Source organism: Bemisia tabaci, chromosome 2 (assembly GCF_918797505.1).
Source record: "Bemisia tabaci chromosome 2, PGI_BMITA_v3".
NCBI classification, from domain to species: Eukaryota; Metazoa; Arthropoda; class Insecta; order Hemiptera; family Aleyrodidae; genus Bemisia; species Bemisia tabaci.
In genome coordinates, this window is record NC_092794.1 from 66,114,604 (window position 1) to 66,134,771 (window position 20,168).

The 20,168-nt window shown below is 36.7% G+C and overlaps 2 protein-coding genes across 7 annotated transcripts in view; one reads left to right on the forward strand and one right to left on the reverse strand.

Annotated features, from left to right (window-relative positions):
• Positions 1 to 9,113, forward strand: part of LOC109039794 (uncharacterized) — a 38,520-nt gene extending 29,407 nt beyond the window's left edge. For all 6 annotated transcript variants that reach the window (XM_019055455.2, XM_019055458.2, XM_019055459.2 and 3 more), the window contains 7 exons: positions 392 to 501; positions 1,301 to 1,450; positions 2,027 to 2,223; positions 3,274 to 3,515; positions 4,740 to 4,908; positions 6,408 to 6,707; positions 8,174 to 9,113. In XM_019055455.2, the coding sequence (XP_018911000.2) occupies positions 392 to 501; positions 1,301 to 1,450; positions 2,027 to 2,223; positions 3,274 to 3,515; positions 4,740 to 4,908; positions 6,408 to 6,707; positions 8,174 to 8,271 (1,266 nt within the window). In that variant the 3' untranslated portion in view covers positions 8,272 to 9,113. The remainder of the gene's footprint in view (positions 1 to 391; positions 502 to 1,300; positions 1,451 to 2,026; positions 2,224 to 3,273; positions 3,516 to 4,739; positions 4,909 to 6,407; positions 6,708 to 8,173) is intronic.
• A 37-nt stretch (positions 9,114 to 9,150) lies between these two features.
• Ccdc114 (Coiled-coil domain containing protein 114) overlaps positions 9,151 to 20,168 on the reverse strand; it is a 39,646-nt gene continuing 28,628 nt past the window's right edge. Inside the window, exons 3-8 of the mRNA XM_019055461.2 lie at positions 18,760 to 18,959; positions 16,397 to 16,715; positions 13,296 to 13,477; positions 12,237 to 12,594; positions 10,847 to 11,105; positions 9,151 to 10,171 (exon numbers count right to left, since the gene is read on the reverse strand). Coding sequence (XP_018911006.1) covers positions 9,960 to 10,171; positions 10,847 to 11,105; positions 12,237 to 12,594; positions 13,296 to 13,477; positions 16,397 to 16,715; positions 18,760 to 18,935 — 1,506 coding nt within the window. The 5' untranslated portion in view covers positions 18,936 to 18,959 and the 3' untranslated portion in view covers positions 9,151 to 9,959. The remainder of the gene's footprint in view (positions 10,172 to 10,846; positions 11,106 to 12,236; positions 12,595 to 13,295; positions 13,478 to 16,396; positions 16,716 to 18,759; positions 18,960 to 20,168) is intronic.

Consider the following 20,168-nt stretch of genomic DNA (forward strand, 5'->3'; position numbering starts at 1 on the left):
CTAAGAAATGGTTAAAAGATCGAATTTTTCGATTTTTTTGCGAGAAAACCTCAGCTTGGTAACTACATATTTTAATTCTCCTGTCTTCCCATACTTGACAGAATGTGGTAACATTTGAAACTATCCTTTTGAGTAATCTGGCCTCCAAAGGTCATTAATATGGTCCATCGGATGGTTTGGAAAACACTGATACTGAGGCTATTTCAATTCTTGTTGAGCTGACTCGCCTTGTTATCTACTGGAGCAGCTTAATATGCATTAACTCAGTGAGAAGTGTGAATGCATCCAGAAAACAGTTTTAGTTTGTTATAAATGGTGTTAAAATTCTTTCAAGATATCAGATATTATGACAATATACTTGGAGTGATTTTAAATTGTGTGCATGTTCTAGGGTTTACGTGATGGTAAAAGATGCATCACAGCCTATTGGCTAAACGACATCGTACTGAAGCAACAAGTAGTACCACCATGGTTAGCTCTACATCTTCCAGTTCCTTATAGGTAAACCATAAATTCAGTCTTTCTTTAACTTGCAAATGGAAACCTGTTCTTGGACTGTTTTTTTATTGTTAATGTTTCCTTCAAAGGATTATACTCCCAAATGAGCAATCATTCAAATAAAAAAAGACGTTTCCATTGCAAGAGGTCAACAGTAAGTCATGGGCCTGCCAGTTTGATCAATGACAGTTTTATTTACAGAATTACTCAGAATCTTTTTTCAATTTTCAGTTTTAAGGCTAAAATTAAACCTGAAAAACACCCAATTACCTGACACAATTTGGTTTACTCTAGTGTCAGCATAAAAATGAAACTAGCAAAGTGCAGTTTGCCCAAGTCTCTCAGAGAAACTAATTTTCTCTAAAATCTAGCCTCTTTTTGTTCTATTGGTCAATAAGCAGCCACTTAAAATGTTTTAAAAATTATATGGAAAATGACATTTCAACAGAATATTTAGCATTTTTACACCTATAGTTTATTATGTGTGAAACAAGGTACTAGAGCTCAACAATTTTCTAAATGTTTCATAAAGTGAGCCTAATTTATTGTACTCGTACTTAATATCAGTTGCAATTTGTCCTTAGTATTTGAACTTTAATCTGCAATTCAATTCATCTATAAGTAAAAGCTCTTCCTGTCTAAAGTAGTAAAATAAAATTATGAACTTTTTGTGCCCCTCACTGAGTAATATGTCTCTTACTCTAGAAATATTCGTTTGAATAATTTAATTTCTGTAGAAAGTAGAAATCAAGGAGCCCCTTTCTAATGCAGATTTCTAATTTCACGTAAATGATTGTTTCAGTGATGAAAAGCCATGTCGTAATTTAATTATGACCTACTCTGGGTTCGAGGGCGAGGACCGACAAAGAATAAAAGATATGATCGATCTCACTGGTGCAAGAAGAGTCAAATACTATACTCAAGATTTTGTAAATATCATCATTTATAAGAAGTAAGTGTCCCTTCCGGTACTGCACTACAGACATGCATTTCTGCAGTTTCACAATCAATATAGTTCTTAGGGTAGTTATGATATTTTTAAAAAATAATTGTTTAAATTTAAAAAAGAAATAAGAAAATTGAAACAATTTCCTTCAGATTTTTTAGTTGTTTAATCTATGGAACGAAATACTCTCTAAGCCTCTCTGAATTCTACTTTTGTCATCATTACTGCACAGATTGAACCGAAATTTGCCTAATTACAAAAGAGAAATCTAAACAGAACTTTGCCTTGAACCTCTCTGTGAATTTTCCTCAGGTTTTAGTGAACATACCCACAAAATATTCAGTGAGGCTTAATTTTTTGTCACAAAAATAAAACACGAGAGGAAACTAGACATCATTTAATGTAGTTTGGTTGATTCTGACTAAATCCATCCTACTGTCAAGAAAAGTAAGTCTGCTTTGAGCATGATTCAGAATTAAGATGACTTGTCCAACTCAAAGGTATGGAATACCATCTGAATTCACTGTTCAATAAAATTTATCTTGGTTACTGACATTTTTTCTTTCTCTTGTATTCTTGCAGTAGTAAAGTAGAGAATGAAAAGATAAAACATGCACGTGAATCTGGAGGCCGAACTTCAATCGTAAATGTTGTTTGGCTAAATGAAGTGCTTTTTGGTCATTTTTCGTGCCTTACTCAGACGGATAATGCGAAGTACATGCAATATAATTTAGCAAATGCTTTTCGAGTTGATTATAGTTTAGTGTCGCATTTGATGGGTAAGTTTTTTTAACCTCTTATGAAATACAGCTGTATAATATTTTCAGAGCTTATTCAAAATTAGTTGCACAACTTTAGAATATGTCGGTGAAGTCATTTTCTTTTCAGCTAATATTTGAAAATGTGTTGAACTGAGTCTCTAGTTATGTTACTCTAGATTTGTTTCCATAACGGTAACGAGAAGAAAAGTTAATTTGATAGGTAGCAGTAAAAGGAGTTTAACATATATGCTTGCAAATCTGGCAAGTGTCATCTTGTAAGTAAAACGGTGGCAGAATCTTTTGTGGAAAAATTTGCTGCAGCGCAGTAGTATCTTAATCATCAGCATGAGATTTTACTTTTAGTATGTAAAGCAATTTTGAGCTCAAGGTCATCACTGCCAACTTGCTGTCTTGATGTAACTTTCCAGATTTGCGAGTTAGTGTTAGCGGTTGTCCTTGATCACATTTTGTACGCCAGCACAATAAGAAGCATTAGTGTTTTTAGTAAGGGCGATTTTTTTTAGGATTTTTACGCACTTGTTACTTTTCTCATCACTTTCCTACAGAAGACAGGTTGCAAGTCAAGCCCTCCTGGGCTTAACTGACTCATTCTGGTTCTCTTCAAAACACTTTTCTAAGTGAAAGCTGCAAATTAAACTATAAGTCATACAATTTTTACACTTTGATTGACCCTTGTAATCTAATTTCTGGGGGATGGGCACTCAATTGGCTCACTGAGAAAATGTTAGCCATGGGGATTGACGATTTTGTTTGAATTTTGTGGATAGAGGATTTTTACCTCTATCTATTTATCAATCCTATGACAATAGAGTTTTTATCTTTTCTATTTTTTTCTCCTAAATTATCTCTCTCTTATATTAAAATCTTTAAATTTGTGTAGTATAAATTAATAACAATTTTCACCATATTTTAAACCATTCTAATCGTACGTTTTCTAAGACAATATTTTTCTCTCAATGTTGTATTTTCTAATTTAAAAACCACTATATAACCGATATACTTCATCAATAGCTTCATCAACATATGTTATTTGTTTTTTTTTCCCAGCTGCATGGAAGAATCCAATTACTGTTACTCAAGAAACGTATGATAAAATCCGTGCAAACCCACCCTCTCGATGTCGGAAAAAACCTAGACTGTCATCAACTCCTGCCAACTCTAGTATAGACTCGGATCAAGAGAATAAAGATCTTATAAACATTCCTGTTACAAATACAAATCCACCCACTGGAGATGCTCAGCCTCATATCCTTTTCTCTGGTTTTGCTAACACTGCTGAAGAGCAAAAGGTTTGCTAATTACCTGTTTATCACTTCTCATCTTTTCTATTTGAAGATACATAAGATTCAAAATGGAAAATATTGTCATTTATTTAAGGTGATTCGTCAAGCTCAAGTGATGTGGTCAAACTGGTATGCGATATATCGCATCGATAAGGTAAAATATTTCGGTAGATTTTGAATTTTTTGCAAAAAAAGGACGGTAGCCCCTGCGCATGAGCCTAACAAATAATTCTAAACCCACAAATTGGCAAAATTCAGAGAAATAAAAGCAGAATAGTTTTTGGAAAAAAACCTCGCATTCCATACAGAAATCGATAGCTGAATCGAATGCGAGGTTTTTTTCCAAACACTATTCTGCCTTCATTTCTCTGAATTTTGCCAATTTTTGAGTTTAGAATGATTTTTAAGGTTCATGTGCAGGGGCTACCGTCCTTTTTTTTGCAAAAAATTCAAAATCTGCCGAGATTTTTGACCTAATCAATGCGATATATCGCATGTTAGTTCGACCATGTCACTTGAGCTTGACGAATCACCTCAAGGGAAATAAAAATTAATTTTCTAAGCAAGGCTACTTCTTCCTCTATGTCCGGGGAATTACCTTAAATATTTTTCTCTTTGACATGCTCTTGACACATGACAAGAACAGATATGTTCATAAACGTTTTAACTCCATGTAAAATTGGGAAAAATGATTTCAATTTTTCAAGGATGTTCTATTCTGTGGTATGTATGTTCTGGTCTCACTTGGTGTTGATGGGTTGTCCTGTTACTAAGGTCAGGTGACCTTTGTTCTTATTTCGTGTGATTGCTGTAGTTTTTAGTTTATTTACAGTCCCGAATTAGTCATTCCTCGAGGAAGAATTGTCAGTTGTGTTTGGCTCTTTTCTAAATCAACCCTTCGGGCTCCGATCACAGAATATCTCATGATGAGACAAGTGAGGTCAAAATTGAAAATTCATGCTGTAGCTCGGTTGCTAAGGCATGCGTTCAGTCATACAAGGGTACTGTAAGTGGTGAGGATATGAATTACAGCTTCTACCCGGTTTCTGCAGAATACCTTGCAATTTGTAAATATGAATCAACATAACCCTTAAATTTTTTTGGCAACTCAAGATCTTTAACGCAGGGCTCAGTTTCCTCTTTGAGGAAACACCCCTGTACTCTTTGAGCGGAAAGCCCATGAACTAGAGTTAACTTCCTTGAAATAATTTTTCTCTTTTTTCTTCACAGAAAGTGCGTCAATTGGGAGGATGCATAGCAAAATCATGCCGAGAAGCAACTCACCTTGTCATGCACCAGGCAGAGAGAACTTTCAAATTTGTCTGCTGCCTATCAACCTGCAAGTTCATTGTTAGTCATGATTGGTTGAAAGACTCCTTCGAGAGCAATACATTCTTAGGTAAGCCCACCCTAAGATTTAAAGCTTTCATCATATAATTTACATCTAACCAAGAAGTTATTCAGAACGTAGGTAGGGAACATCAGTTATTGGTCAGGGGCTCAACCAAGCTGAATGAAATCAGTTGTAATAAGCTTCAGACATGCATTTTTTCCTATTGTTCGTCTCTTGAAAATTAATAATAACAGTGTTTCCGTAGAGCACCACAAAGCAAGAACATCACCGTTTTCCGACTTCTGAAGAATTTCTCAATCACCACATGTGGACAGTGTAAGTTGCCAATCACATAACTCGGTTTGCAATGTCGCAGACTTCCTGTCATTCTTTTTTTTTTAAAACAGAAAACTACTCAACGGCAATTCTTTAAAACAGCCGTGAATTTTCTTCTGTGCAAAGAAAATTCTGCAAAAACTTCGAGGATTGATGTTAATTTGTTCTCCTTTTAAAAAAAAACACAGACGCGGAGATTTTCAGACACCGCAAACGAGATATGTGATTGCGGACTTACGCCGTCGATGTACACTTTGCTGTAAAACTTCGACTTCAGGCATTTCTGAAGACCTGCTAAAGAGTTTGCCGAATTGACTTTTGCTAAATCGAAATTTATGGTACCTTACACCCCAATTAATTTGCTGTAATTTACAATTTTTCTCATATCAATCCGGCATGGAACCTGCTTGTGCAGAATTCAATCTTTAACCCATTGGATCATTATTTAATTTGACCCTGCCACACCTAGAATCGGTGTTTAAATGTGCAACGATCAATAACTGTTAACACTCATGAACAATGACTGAAGAATGACCTAAAGTCAATTCCTGAGATTGAAAATCGAATTTAAAATCAATTGAAAATATTACTATATTTCTTGAGGATTCAAGAAAATAATTTATTTACAATCCTTTTATATGATGGAAATGCCACTGTTGATTCGTTGCTACCAAAATCAGGAAAATCGCAAAATGAGCAAAAATCAGAAAAGATTAGGGGCTACTTTTCGTTCAACCAAACAATGGTGTAAAAATTCTGTTATAAAATCAATAAATTGCTGCACAAAATAAGTTCAGGTTAATAAAAATACTCTCTCAGATTTTTTCTACTGTCAGATACTATATATGGTCTATCGTAGAATTATCAAAATATTTTAAACATTGATACCTAGCTGACAGCCCACAGCTGTCGGCTCAAAGCCTTTGCAATAAGTCAACAAGTTTAGTACTCAAGCCTAAATCTTTGATTATCCTTCAAAGTCAGGGAGAGCCCTTTTCTCATCTATTGAAATTGTAGTAAGTTCTTGAATAAACTTGGAAAATTTAATTGAAGAGGTTGAATAAAATTGAAATTTGAAGTAAAATTTTGTTGTTTTTGACCAAACTGTTCTACCAACTTGGCCAAAATATTGGAATTTATTTTTCTCTTTCTTCATGCAAGTAAGTTAAATTATTAAAAGAGCTTTGCCTATGTTCTCATGTTTTTTTTTGTTTACAAAAAATTTTCAGATGAACAGCGATACCTCATATCAGAAGTAGATGTAGAAAAGAAAGTTTCATGCAATGTAACGAAAGTCTTGTCATCTCCAGATAGAAAGAAACTTTTCAAAGATAAATACTTCTTCATCACTCCGAGTGTTGTGCCAGGTGCTTCTGCCATTCGCGAAATGATCGAGTGTGCTGGAGGAGTTGTAGAGAAGAAACGTAGGCCTCTGAAAGTTATTCAAGAAATGGAGCCTTATACTTACATAGTTATTTCTTGTATCAATGACTTTCATCTAGTAGCAGATCTCATAAAAAATGAAATGAGTAAGTTGATACTAATTACGCTAATTATTTTATGTTCTTCCATCTGTTGAAAGCATGCTGTATTAACCTTTTCATCACCATTAACTCAGCCTTTGTTCAGCAAAATTGTATCCTTGCCTCAGCAGTACTCACTCAGAAATACTCACATTTGTAGCTCCTCCTGTTGTAGAGGATCTGATGTACAACTTTGGACACCCTCCGACAGAGTGCGCTCCGATTTGTTTGCTCGACAAACCAATTTCTGTTGTGGAATATATGCACGCAGAATCTAGCTTGGTAATGAAAGGGTTAATTGTGAAAGTTTCACCTATTACTCGAATCTGTTGGAGCTAAAATCATCAATCATCATCTTCCCTCTACTCATGAGAAAAATAAAGAAAAAACCCTTTTAAACATTTTAATTGGGATATAAAATAGTGTGACCGTATGGGGGACTGTACTGTCACAGGTTTAGCAATCCTGCGGACCCCAGCTGGCAGCCCCTGCCTCAAAGGGGGTGGGTAGACAGGGCTCTTAGCTGTGGTGAAAGCAACCTGTCTAGGAGAGGCAACTCCGAAATCAAACTCTGGCCCTTCAGGTTGGGGGTTGGGGCATCGGGCTGACTCCCCGATCCTCGAAAAAAATAAAAAAACCTCCAAAAAAAAAATCTCAGGCCTTGTCCAAACGCCCAGAGTCCCCGGAACTTTGGTGGAATTGGTCACAGCTGAGTTATAACTTGTTTCGATTGAGCACAGGAATTGGGAGAAAAACAATGCGTAGTTGAAAGTTCCTTGAACCAGTTCCGGTAAAGTTCTGTGAACCGTTGCTCGCATGGACAAGACATGATGTGAATCTAAGACCCAATTGAGCAAGAGCCTCTGTAGAGACTGCCTTGAATCAGTCCACGAAATTGGAACGGTACATGCCAAACGATAACTTGTGTAAGATTTAAAAACTTTTAAAACAAACTTTAAAATCACTCACTTGCATAAACTTTTTCAATTTTGAAGTGGACTCGTTTTGAAATTTGTTGAAAAATTTGAAAAATTGAAAAAGATTATGCAAGTGAGTGATTTTAAAGTTCGTTTTAAAAGTTTTTAAATTTTCGTAAATTTTTCAAATTTTTAAATTTTACATACTCAACAACTGGACGTATTTCTATCAAACGGACCTAAGCGCCATATGGTGAGGAAGGTAAAGGGGGGCTTGAATTTGCGGCGGAATCGGGCGTCCGGCTTATTCCGTCCTAAACTCGCAATGCTTTTTTATGGCGCTCAGGTCCGTTTGACAGAACGCGCTATCCGGGATTCTGAATTCCTCAAAAGGAACTCAAATTGGCGCTTAGTTCTATTTGATAGAAATACGTCCAACTTGTATAGTGATTTAAACTCCTGTAACATTTTCACACAGGATAACTTGTCTACCCTCTTTTCCTCTGTGTCCTTCTATGATGCTTGTCCTTAATACATTTGTTTTCCTATTTTCAGGCATAATATTCAGCACTGAATTTGTCATGTCATCTATTATGACTCAGCAGTTAGATTACTCCACAGCTTTAAAAAGGAATAAAGATAAGAAATCCTAGCCATCAAAAGCTTCTTTGCCTCAATCAAAGAATGGACTTTTTTGATTTTTTAAGCATCAATCGGCGAAACAACAATCCAAAATTGTTTAACGTGGCCAAAGACCAAAGATCATCAAAATTTAAAGCACACCATCAGTTATTTTGAGCTGTACTATCTAGTTCGCCAAGTATTTTTCACTTGTTATATTTTTGATTATTGAACAAAGAAAAATTAATTTCATATAAGTCGTAATTATTACAGATAATTTATACCACAAAAGAAGTCCTTAAGTATCTGTTGAGTGTCTTATCAGTGTATTTATCCGTTGAGTCTCCAATTTGCGTAAGTGCTGTAATCACATTTGAGCTTTGGGTGTCTCTTTCCCGTGTGAACTCTCAGGATCGAGAGGTTTAGGTGCCTATGTGAATTGGAAAAATCTAATTATTTTGATAAGATAGTATTTGTAGTAGTCTGTAGATAGCGTTTTATTTTTTATGTTTGTTTAATGTTGAAAATTTCAAGTTTTTACGCTCTGTTGCCAACTATCCTCCATTGTTTATGACTTGGGAATTCATGGAAGCAATTTCTTTGCTCTGATCATATTCATCTCATAAAACTTTAAGTTGAGCCTCAAATGAGAAGCATCCTACCGTAGAATCCACCTACTTAACCATTGTTTTAAGTCTAAATTTCCCCTTATTTTTTCAGTTTGATTATTTATGATGTTTCAAATTAATTGATTATCCTTTTTGATGTGTTTTTCTCCCCATCAGATCTAATGAAATGAGTCTCTGATTTTCCGCCATTTTATCCTTCCCACCAAGAAAAAATAAATAAAGAAAAAAAATTAAATCAGTAAAAATCTTATCTTTTCATCTTTTACCTCAATTTCTTGGCACTATGTTTTCTTGTGTAATTATTTGTACAGCATCAACGGAGAAACTCCCAAACCCTTTTATCTTGTTTGTGGTGTTTTAGAATCTCTGCTCCCATTTTATTTTTCCAATGGAGAAAAAATCAACATTATTCCCTACAGTTTTTATAGAATCTACTTGGCACATCGGAGAAAAATTACGTGAGTAAGAATTGACGTTGAGTAGTTTTTCATTTAAAGAACAAAGTACTGACAGGAAGTCTGTAACGTTGCAAATCGATTTATGTGGTTTGGGAGTTTCACCGTTAACATATATATTAAAGTTTATAAAATGGAATGTTTGATTTGTGAAAGCGCAACTTTCATGCTGGTTCACCAATGCCAAAATTGAAAATTAAATTCAACAATGATTTGTACACAACGGTTATAGGGAGAAAAAGGAAAACATTGAAAATAATAGAGATAAAAACAGAAACTTAAGAAAGTATCAAAATTAGTTTATTTTACTGCATAGACATTTTTTTTCCTTCACAGTAATATTTTTCAAGTATCATTTGGCAAAAAAAAATTATAAAAGTAAAAGAAGTAGAATCAAGTTTGTACTAAAATGAGACCGAATAGTCAAGTTGCTAGGCTTTCTCAATAATGATGAACATCTAACGCATAGTTCTATTATCTTGTATCAGTGTTTTTACCATTAATTGCCAAGTATTATGCATCCAAGGTGCTAGGCTCTTTTATATAATTGTCCCCCATAAGTTTAGTGAACATAATTGACCAGTGGGTGACCATCATGTTGGGCTCAATATAATTTAGAAAAAAAGTTGTTTTCCTTTATGTTGGAGGTGTTCCTGATATTCGCTGGCTTTCTCTTTGTTTACTTCTAAAAGAAGGTACCTCCTCTTTCATGACTAGTAATGACGGTTCATCGTGGAACTGTGCTTGTTTCTCTAGAACATATACTTTATTTACTATCTCAATTATACGTCGTTCGATGATGTTGAGAAACAGCATAACATTGAAAGGCTGAACTGTTGGGCTTTCTCCTGTAAAATAAAGGCAAAAAACATTGAGTTAATGAAGCAAGTTGTTCATGCTCATCCCTTTAAGCTTTAATTTAAGCGTATATGTTATTTTTACGTCTTTATTATTGTTCCAGGTTTTGTGTATCTACATCATCTTATTCGGATTTATTTTTGTAGATTTTCCGTTTTTAAGATCAATTTTTAAGACTCTTAGGCAAACTCATGAAAGCATCAATTATTTGAAGTAAGCTATTCCGTGGAACCATGGACTTTTCATGGCCCTGAAAAGTCTTTGATTTTGAAAATTTGTTTTCAGGGCCCCGAAACTGATTGATATTTTGGAAGGCCCTCGAGAGACATTCAAGTTTTATTCTCTTAGGAGAAAATTACAAAAAGGATTTAAAAAATTCCTAATTTTGTATTTTCGATGTTGCACAAACTCATGCACATTTATGGTAGACTTCTAATTACACAAACTTTGGTAGGTATATTTTTTTAATTGCAACCCTAAGCCATGAGTTTCCCTTCCAAAAAAGTCCTCAACCAAGAACTTCTAGGTATAGGTTGGTCCTAGGGAATTGTTGACTTTAAATTCATCACATCCTTTAATTTGTCGCTTTTTCAAGTGTGTGTAATATGCAATGAGTTAGTACCACTCAGCCAACCAAAAGCTATCTCTCAGCATTCAAACCTTACCTAACAGTTTTAGGATTGCCGTGCTGTCACTCGGGATGAGTTTGAACAAAGAGTCTATCCCTCTCAAAAGCTGGGTCATTCTGTCTGTTGTTGCCCTTAAATTTTCGTTCATTGTGTCCGCCTCGGCTGTTTTGTCATCCAAATTTTGTGTGAGACTGGCTATTGTTTCCTCCTGTTGTGTTGCTCGTTCTTTGTTAATGACTCTTTGCTCTTCAATGCTTTGTACAAGGTTGTTGACTTGTTCTTGCAGAGCTTCCAACTGCCAATGAAAACAATTTTACATCAGAAAAATAATCTTCCTTGAAATTATCCTCTCTTAAGTGCAGTAAGTGCTGTACAAGTGATAATTTTGAAGTACCTACTTTTCATCCTTAAGAGACCGAGTGGATCGCATTTAGCAAAAAGGAACCAGCACGATTACAGTGTTGTAAAAATGTTGCCTCTTTATAACTATCTAAAACATTCTCTAGAATAGCAAATCGTCTTTGCTTCCCACCAGAAAATTGCTGATTTGAAAGGAAAATAATTGTGTTCATTTTGATACTGTATTGTATGTATATTGAGTAATTTTAAAAGAAAAGAAGAAGTTGCTCGATTTTGTAAACACTGTAATCGCGCTGGTTCCTTTTTGCTAAATGCTATCCAAGTGCAGAAATTAGTATTTTTTTTAAGACCAGTCGGTTGCAAATGAGTTGTTAGGAAGAGAAGCAAAAGCTGCTCTTCTTTTCACCAATTCGAAAGGAAATTAACTAACTCCTCACTTTGTAGAAACACTGTTCGAATCTCTCATCGGTATGTGTTGTCATACTAAAGCTGCCAAGCGAAAAGATGACATACACTCCACCTTCTTGGGGTACCTTTTAGCCTCTCACTCCCCCCCCCCCCCATTTTTCTCTGACCCTTATCTACTGTGATGTTTTAGGAGAATTGAGGAGCTTTCCGGAAAAAGGGCACATAGCAAAAAATTGCGTTAGAGAGAAATGCATTTGAAGTTTTGATCATTATACTCTATGGCCACTAACGGTGACTTTTGTTCGAAATCGGGAGTTCAAGCTGCGATGAAAGGTACCATCAGTGGCCAGAAATTTACGATGGAAACTTAAAATGCCTGTTTCTCGAACGCTATTTTTTGCTATGTGCCCTTTTTCCGGAAAGCTCTTCAATTGCTGCTCTGAACTATAACTTGTGATCTAAAAACTCCCTGAAATCGAGTTGTTTATTTTGAGCAATTCTTTAAAATTCTGAAAAGCAAATGCTGTAAGTAAGCCCAAACTTTTGAATTTATCAAAATTAACTCAAAATACCTCCAAATTCATATTGTTTGCTTCTGAAAGCTAAAGTAGTTTGGAATGTTGTTTAACAAGTTAGGAAAAGTCAAAAGTACTATCACCTCATTGTTTAGTTCATTGACATAGTTAAAGAGGGCAAAATTTTCTTCCTCCTGTTTAATAAATTGCGCTGCCAATCGATCAATATCTGACTCGCTGGAGAAAGTTTTGATCTGATCTAAAATCATTAGATTAGTTTTGATTTGTTGGGCAGCTTCCTCTTTTTGTTTACGTTGTTTTTCTGCTTCTTTTGTCTGCAAATCTGCCATTATCCGATACTGGCCCTTTGTTCCAAGGAACTCCTCTAATTTGGTGTCGTAGTCTAGGCGACGCTGTAGCTCACGCAATTCATGGCTGTGCTTCAACAAATCCTGGCGATCACGATCTTGGAGTGCTTTCAATTTTGATTGTGCTTCCTCCCTAAAAATGTGAAAAAATGATTCACTGGTCTCCTCTTTGAATTTAAAAGATATGAAATCTCATTAATTTTTCCGTGAATATACACTAATCCAACACAGGTACCTAGTCCAACTCATTGGACTTTCTTAAGTTACAACTGTTTCTGGTAAAGGTACCTGCGGATTTGGATGAATATTTATGACCATAAAAATGGCTGAAACCATCAAGTTGGTACTTGGCTCTCAGTAAAATGTATTGTCCTAAACTTTACAAGTTTTATTTTTTTAGCCTTAATAAGTTAAACAAATTGTGGTGAAATCCTGGACTTTTTCTGTGATTTCCCTGAACTTTAAATATTAATCTATCATAATTATGAGAATGGAAAACTTCAATAGCAATTAAGTTTACCCTCAACAAAAATGAAAAAAAAAAAAAAAAAAAAAAAAAAAAAACTGTCTCGAGAGACTCTTATCATGGCCAGATGAATGTGGAAATTCGTAAATCAATTGGAGTTATAACTCTGTCCTGATAGGTAATGCATCAAGCAAAATGCAGTGAGAAAAAAATGGTTTGTAAAAATTATCTAAGAAATTCTCTATCTGCTACTCGCCTACTTTTTTTCCTTTTTGAATTCCGAATATGGGAGAGTTTTTCTGCAATGTGAGTCATATCTTATCATTATTAAAAGTAATAGTTTTTTACAGCAAGAATCAAATTATCACCTTTGATCAAAAGCTAAAGTAGCTTGTTCAATAAGATTCAGCATTACTTGTTTGCCAGTCTCCAAACGCCGAACCAAATTTTGATACACTTCATTGAATCGAGATCGTTGTTTTAAAGCAGTATTAATCTCTTCTTTTAGCACTGCATTTTGCATCAGGTTCTTGTCGAATTTCATCGTTGCCTGTTAAAGGAGGAAGAGTTCATTTGATTGTAATTGATATGGTAAGTTAATGGTCAGATCTTTTAGACATCGAGTAGGAGTTGCCTAAGTTGGTGACACCTAACTTAAAAAAATCGCAAAAAAAAGTTCCTAAAAAGATTATTAAAAAGAACGTGCAAGTAGATAATTTTGCATAAAACCCTAGCCCACAATTTTGCCACGTTCGTTCTGCACCCAAAATCTTGAGCCCATAGTTCCGAGTTCCCGTGTCCGGCACTGACACAAATAGCAGGGCCGGATTTACGGGGTGGCCACATGGGCCACGGCCCATGGCGGCAAATGTTGTAATTTTTTAATGTAGAAGAAAAAAATCCGATTCAGAAGAAAAATTACAAACAAGAAAAGGCGAAAAAATCTCTCATTTCCTGAGAGTTCAAGTAAAGTAATTTCTAACTTGTTCTTCTTTCGGTGATACAAGAGACAGCGCCTTTCATTAGTCTAGTTGAGAGAGATACTAAACACGTAATTTGGCCTGGAGTGGCGCGGCGCAGAGAGCAAATGATGACGCGGACTTCAGATGGAAAGGAGAAGCCCTCGGCGCGCCGGTCAGCAGGAAACACATATTAGCGCCTACAATACTCCATGAATACTTCACGCACTGCGTTCAACGTAGCGCGGTCAGTATCGGTTGGCATGAAACTCAAAGTGCCTACAAGACTGCATGGATACTTCACGCATTGCGTCAAAAACAGTGCGGTCAGCGTGAAACGTATAGCGCCTACAAGACTGTATGGATACTTAACGCACTGCGCCGAACACAGTGCGGTTGGAGCGGTGGCGGAAATTAACATCATTAAACCACATTCATGTTTATACTTTCATAATTTTTTTGTTCTTTTCTTATAAATGAAAGGCCTCGTCCACACAGTGATATATAGGTTTACGTTACTTAATTTTCGCGCAAAGTTCCGTGAACTTTTGCAAGTGTTGACAGGCCTTTCACAAAAAATGAGTCCAACACGAGTAAACGCGTCTTATGCACTCCTCCTCTTCCGGCACGTTCGCTTGGTGGTTTGTATCGAATTATCGATGTTTCAAAACGAATGAGAAGGGGCGGCAAAATAGAGGCGGCCCATGGGCGGCAAGTAGGCAAATCCGGCCCTGACAAATATATGCAGCTCGTTACCAAACGGGAAGAGGTTAAACCTTAATCTTGCTTAATTAGCAATACGCAATGCTGCAAATAATAAGTCAGGGTCAGTCAAGCCGCAGAGAATAAGATGTCAGGATATCAAGAAGCTGTGAGGCGGAGCAGCCGAGGGATTGCGAAGGAATGTGGGTGGCGAGTGACGAACGACGATGCGACCCAAACCTCAGAATGTAAAGTCGTAAATTTGGATTGTTTCTCATGGAAGAGATGAATTAAGAACGGAAATTTTGAAACACCGCAATGGAGATACGTGGTTTCGCACTTCAGTCGGACCGATACGGACATCCAACAAGCTTAAATAGTTGCATCAAGTCCCCGTCACCGCCGACCAACGCGTTTGTCGATCGAATCAACTACAGGTAGTATGAGCACTTGAGCAGGGAGTCAAAACGTCTTCAATTTTTTGAACGCAATACGGACATCCGTCGAGGTTGTATAGTTGTATCAAGGCGCCGTAGCAAACGCGTCCCATTGTTTATCGTTACAGACGAATATAAGTTGAGAGAGGCCAGTCATAATGCCTTCAATTTTATACATACATAGTTTTGGGCAAAATGAGAGACGACGTTTCTCCATTTGCGACGTTGCAGACTTCCTTAGAAATTTTATTTGTCTTTCGAGAAGCTGGTCAACATAAAACTTAAATTCTCCATCATTTTTCGTATTCGATAGCAGAGGATTTGGTTCAAAATGTAAAGTCGTAAATTTGGATTGTTTCTCATGGAAGAGATGAATTAAGAACGGAAATTTTGAAACACCGCAATGGAGATAGGTACCTACTGACAAGATCCCAAGAGATAAGCTGTGCGAATTCTCTCATTGCCGATAGTGCCGGATTTAGTTGGTGGCCACATGATGGGCCGCTGGCCGCGGCCCATGGCGGCAAATTTATCGGGCGGCAAATTTTTAGCAATTTTTTTTAAATGTAGGTATAAAAAAATCGGATTCAGAAAAAACATTACAAACGAGAAAAGGCGATAATAAACCTCTCATTTCCTGAGAGTATAGTATAATTTATACTTTTGGCGTCTTTCGGTGATACAAGAGGAAGTACCTTTCAATTAGTCGAGTTATGGTGATTCGTCAAGCTCAAGTGATGTGGTCGAACTGGCATGCGATATATCGCATCTTTTAGGTAAAAAATCTCGACAGATTTTGAATTTTCAGCAAAAAAAAAGGCGATAGCCCCTGCGCATGAGCTCACAGAATCATTCTAAAACCCACAAATCGGCAAAATTCAGAGAATTGAAAGCAGGATAGTGTTTGGAAAAAAACCTCGCATTCGATTCAGCTATTGATTTCTGTATCGAATGCGAGGTTTTTTTTCCAAAAACCATCCTGCTTTCATTTCTCTGAATTTTACCGATTTGTGGGTTTAAATGATTCTGTAGGCTCATATGCAGGGGCTATTGTCCTTTTTTTTTACTGAAAATTCAAAATCTGTCGAGATTTTTGACCTGAAAGATCCGATATATCGCGTGCCAGTTCGACCACGTCACTTGAGCTTGACGAATCACCTTAAGAGAGAAATCAAACACGCATTTTGGCCTGGAGCGGCGCGGTACAGTTTAACAAGAGGTTGAGAAATTGAAACCTTATCAGTTTGCCTTTTTACAAATTTTACCACGAGTACCTAATAAATATTCTCCGCATACTGGGTGTGTTACCTGGGTATTAAATTGGTAGGTAGATAGCCGTAGAATTAGAGGCAAAATACAAAAATAACTCACAACATGTAGTCGATTTTCGAGGAGTGCTATGTGCCTTGCTGAGTCTTTCATCTTACTCTCAAGTCTCCTGTCAATTGTGCTGCTATCTTTTAGTCTCAATTCGTCCACTTCTTTTTCGATTTTGAATATCTGTGAGTCCAGCTCCTCCAATTGAGACTTTTCCACTTTGATCATAGCCTCCAAATCATCATGTCTCTTGATCAGTTCCTTCAGCTTTTCGTTTTGTTGATTGTTTGTGAGTATATTTTGGGAGGTCTTTCCCACGTTTAGATTTGTGGTTATTTCATCCTTCTCTCTTTGTAAATTTTCGATCATTCGCCTGGAGCAAGGAAAAAGAAAAATATTCACTAGGCTACTAGGCAAGATCATAAATTTTCAATTCAAAAAGAATTAACTCGATTGATATCCGCGATTCGATGGACATCTGTAAATCGATCGACGTCCGCAAACCTACTAATCTACAAACCAAACCAGTCTGGAGGGCGTTTGGAAGTTTGAGACCCGCTGCCTCGCCGCGCCGCGGAGGTGAATGGTGAGTGTCTTGAGCGTCAAAACGCCTTCACTGCCGTGCGTATGCAACATGGACATCCGAAGAGCTCGAATAGTTGCATCCAGGCGCTACAATGAAATTAATTCAGCGTTCGTCGCATGCGATACTAACTAAGGGTGTTTTGCTTGTTCCTTTTAAGTAGGTACACCTGCAGCGCTTTGCCCATTACCCCGATGAAGTGCATAGTTACTGATTTTATCGTAACATTGTCATTTACCGAAAAACGTTTCAATTGCTTAAATGTACTGACAAAGTTGGCCGTCTAAAATGTTGGCTTTGGTCCTACTTTTCCTGACCTAAGAGCGACGAATGCGGCCGAGTCGTTCATGCGGACACTTCAAGAAAACTTCTCGAGCGCGTACATTCCGACATTTTGTGTATTTTGCGGACGAGTAAGAAAAAGTCCAGTCAGGAATATATATCTAGGTACCTCCGGCCAGTTCAAAACCCAATGAGGCAGGACCCAAATCTTGTAGAATTTAAAACAATCTTAATGCCAATTTGTTCTTTCATGACTTTATTTTAAACGTGAACGCATGCATTTTAGATATACCTACTTTCAACAGAAAAAAAAGAGCTGGTTTCCTGAAGCTTAGACTTGTATACGTATTATGACACTTTTTTTTACGTTTCTTTCAGTCAGAGTCGGATTAGCCGGGCCCCCGGAGCAGTTTTTTTTTTCTATTATTATTTTTAATTTTCCTTCTCTGCGAGAGGTTCAATCAAATTTTTTGGGGGCTTCTGAAGTTTTAGAGATTTTGGGAATCGAAGAGGTCCTGAAACCGGGTCATGGGGCCCTTAAAGGTTGGGATTTAGGGCTCTAAAACGAGTGCATCCAGGACCCTTTGAGAACGTGGATCGCCTTCAATTATCGAAGTATGCAACTCGTCGTGTGCGCCGTATGGGGGCCCTTATACCCGCCAGCACCCCGAGCGGCCGAGCCCCTGCCTGACCTCTAATCCGCCGTGCTAAGAGAGAACGCCGTATAAAAATTCGAGAGTTGCCAAATTTCCTTTGAAGAAATGTTTATTTTTGAGGAAAGTTATGAACACTTTCCCTTGAAATTTTCAGGAGATTTAGGCCATATTCTGAACATAATTATCTGAGAAATAGGAAGAAAAATATTCACAAACTTTCCTGAAAATTAGTGATTTGTCACAGGAAGTTTGGCAACGTCTGAAGGCTCATACGACGTTCTTCCTTTGCACGGCAGTAATCCGATCCTGCTTTCAGTCAATGATAATAGGGATACCCAAGTATAGCAGTGGAATCTATTTTCTGTCTAGCATACTAATTTAGAAATTGTCTATTTTCTAGACAGAAAAATAATACCCATATATATAGAAAGAAAATGGAAAGAAAATAGATGTATCAAATAGAAGTAAGAAAATTATTAAAAAACTTCTGTCTATGTTCCGGACACTGAATACAAGGAAAACAGAAAATTTTGTTGTCTTCATTCTGTGTTTTTCCATCTGTGTTCTGAATTTTAAATTTCTAAGAATTAGATCAATTGGATCCAATTTTTCCATATTTTCCGTCAGGTTTTTAGATATTTTTTCTTAAGGAAATAACCCTATCAATTTTCTAGACGGAAAATAGATCCATTTTGTAGATAGGGAATAGACCTATTTTCTTAGGTAATTAGTGACACTCACTTTAAATTTTCTGTCTACTTTCAATAATGCTAGCTACTTTTTTTTATTATTTTCTAAATTGTTTTCATTACCTAATTTTTTTTTCATAAAATATTATCCATTTTTTCATTATTTTTTTTTATCCATTTTTTTCATTTTGCTACTTAGGAAAATACCTTTGCTTATTTAGGTGAATTTTCATTTCTTCAGCATAGGAAAGACGGTCACTCTCCATGATGCGGTACTGCCTCTCCAACCGATCAAGTTCTGCACGGGCCAGTTGGTACATCTCCAGATCTTCTGGGGCCATTGTCACCGTTGGACCGGTTTTGTAATGAGGTTTTGTACACATCTTGGGCCTAGAGTCTGCGAGGAGCTATTGAAACACAAAAATCACACCACTTAAAATAGTGGCTGTCATAATGATGAAAGATGACAAAATAAAACATTTCACAAGACTGATTTCTTATCCTATGAAAAGAAAACCGACCCAAGGCTTTAAACAGCTCATGGACAGGCATCCCGCCCAACATTTATTCACATGTTAGTTAAAAAACGGATTATGGCGTTTAACATTTTCTTGTGTCGTCCAGACGGAAACTCGCGATCAAATAAGTATCCACTCGATGATTTCACAAGAATAATGTTTGTTTAATGTATCTCCATGGCGATCCGACGATTTGAAAAGCTTTGAAAGGCAACGGCCAAAAGTGCTATAATTCAGTTTTTCTCAGACCGAATTTTCCCTGTTCGACCCTCTTTGTGCAACTTTCGTCTTTTGTCAGTGTAAAACGTGTAAAAAAAGTAAGATTTTACCGCACTCTTTTGTCCCAAGACTTTGAGGTTCTCTATATATCGCCTTATCTTCTCCACAAAATCCAAATTCTGTTCCATGCTTTCACAGAGCCAATAGGAAAACGATGTACGTATGATTCTGTTTGTGATAATAGTCGACCCGATTTTCGCCTTCAAATGCAGCGCCCAGGCAACACATTCTACTCGAAAATGCAAAAAGTTAATTCTTTAGCCCTAGGATGCTCAAGCTGTGTGAGATGGGTCCCTGATTTTCTGAAAACAGGGTGTATTTGAGTTTCAGATAAAGATCTTTGCCGTAATAATAGAATCGGACATAACATATAAGAGAAAGAGAGAAAAATAGAGTGGCAGAAAATTTTCTTTTACAACTATCCTTAGAAATGCCTAGAAATCGACCCGACTATCTCCTCTGGGGGAGTTACGGGGACAGCACGCATACGAGCTATGGACGTAGGTCTAAAATTACATCCTATTAAAAAAAAAAAAAAAAAAAAAAAAAAAAAAAAAAAAAAAAAAAATCAGACATCTTTAAAAAAAAATCAGACATCAAATTAAGAAAAAAAGGAGAAAAAATCGAGCGTCAATACAGCCGAAGATAGAACATGTGTAATCGGGTCTCGTTTTTCAACTTTTCTCGTGAATCTGCAAGACCTTTCATTGGTGGAAGTATGCGGAGCATCGTGAGTTCACGCCTTGTGAGCCATTGCCCCTTCAACCATGCAGACGCAACACGGACATCCATCAAACACGAATAGTTGTATCTCTGCGC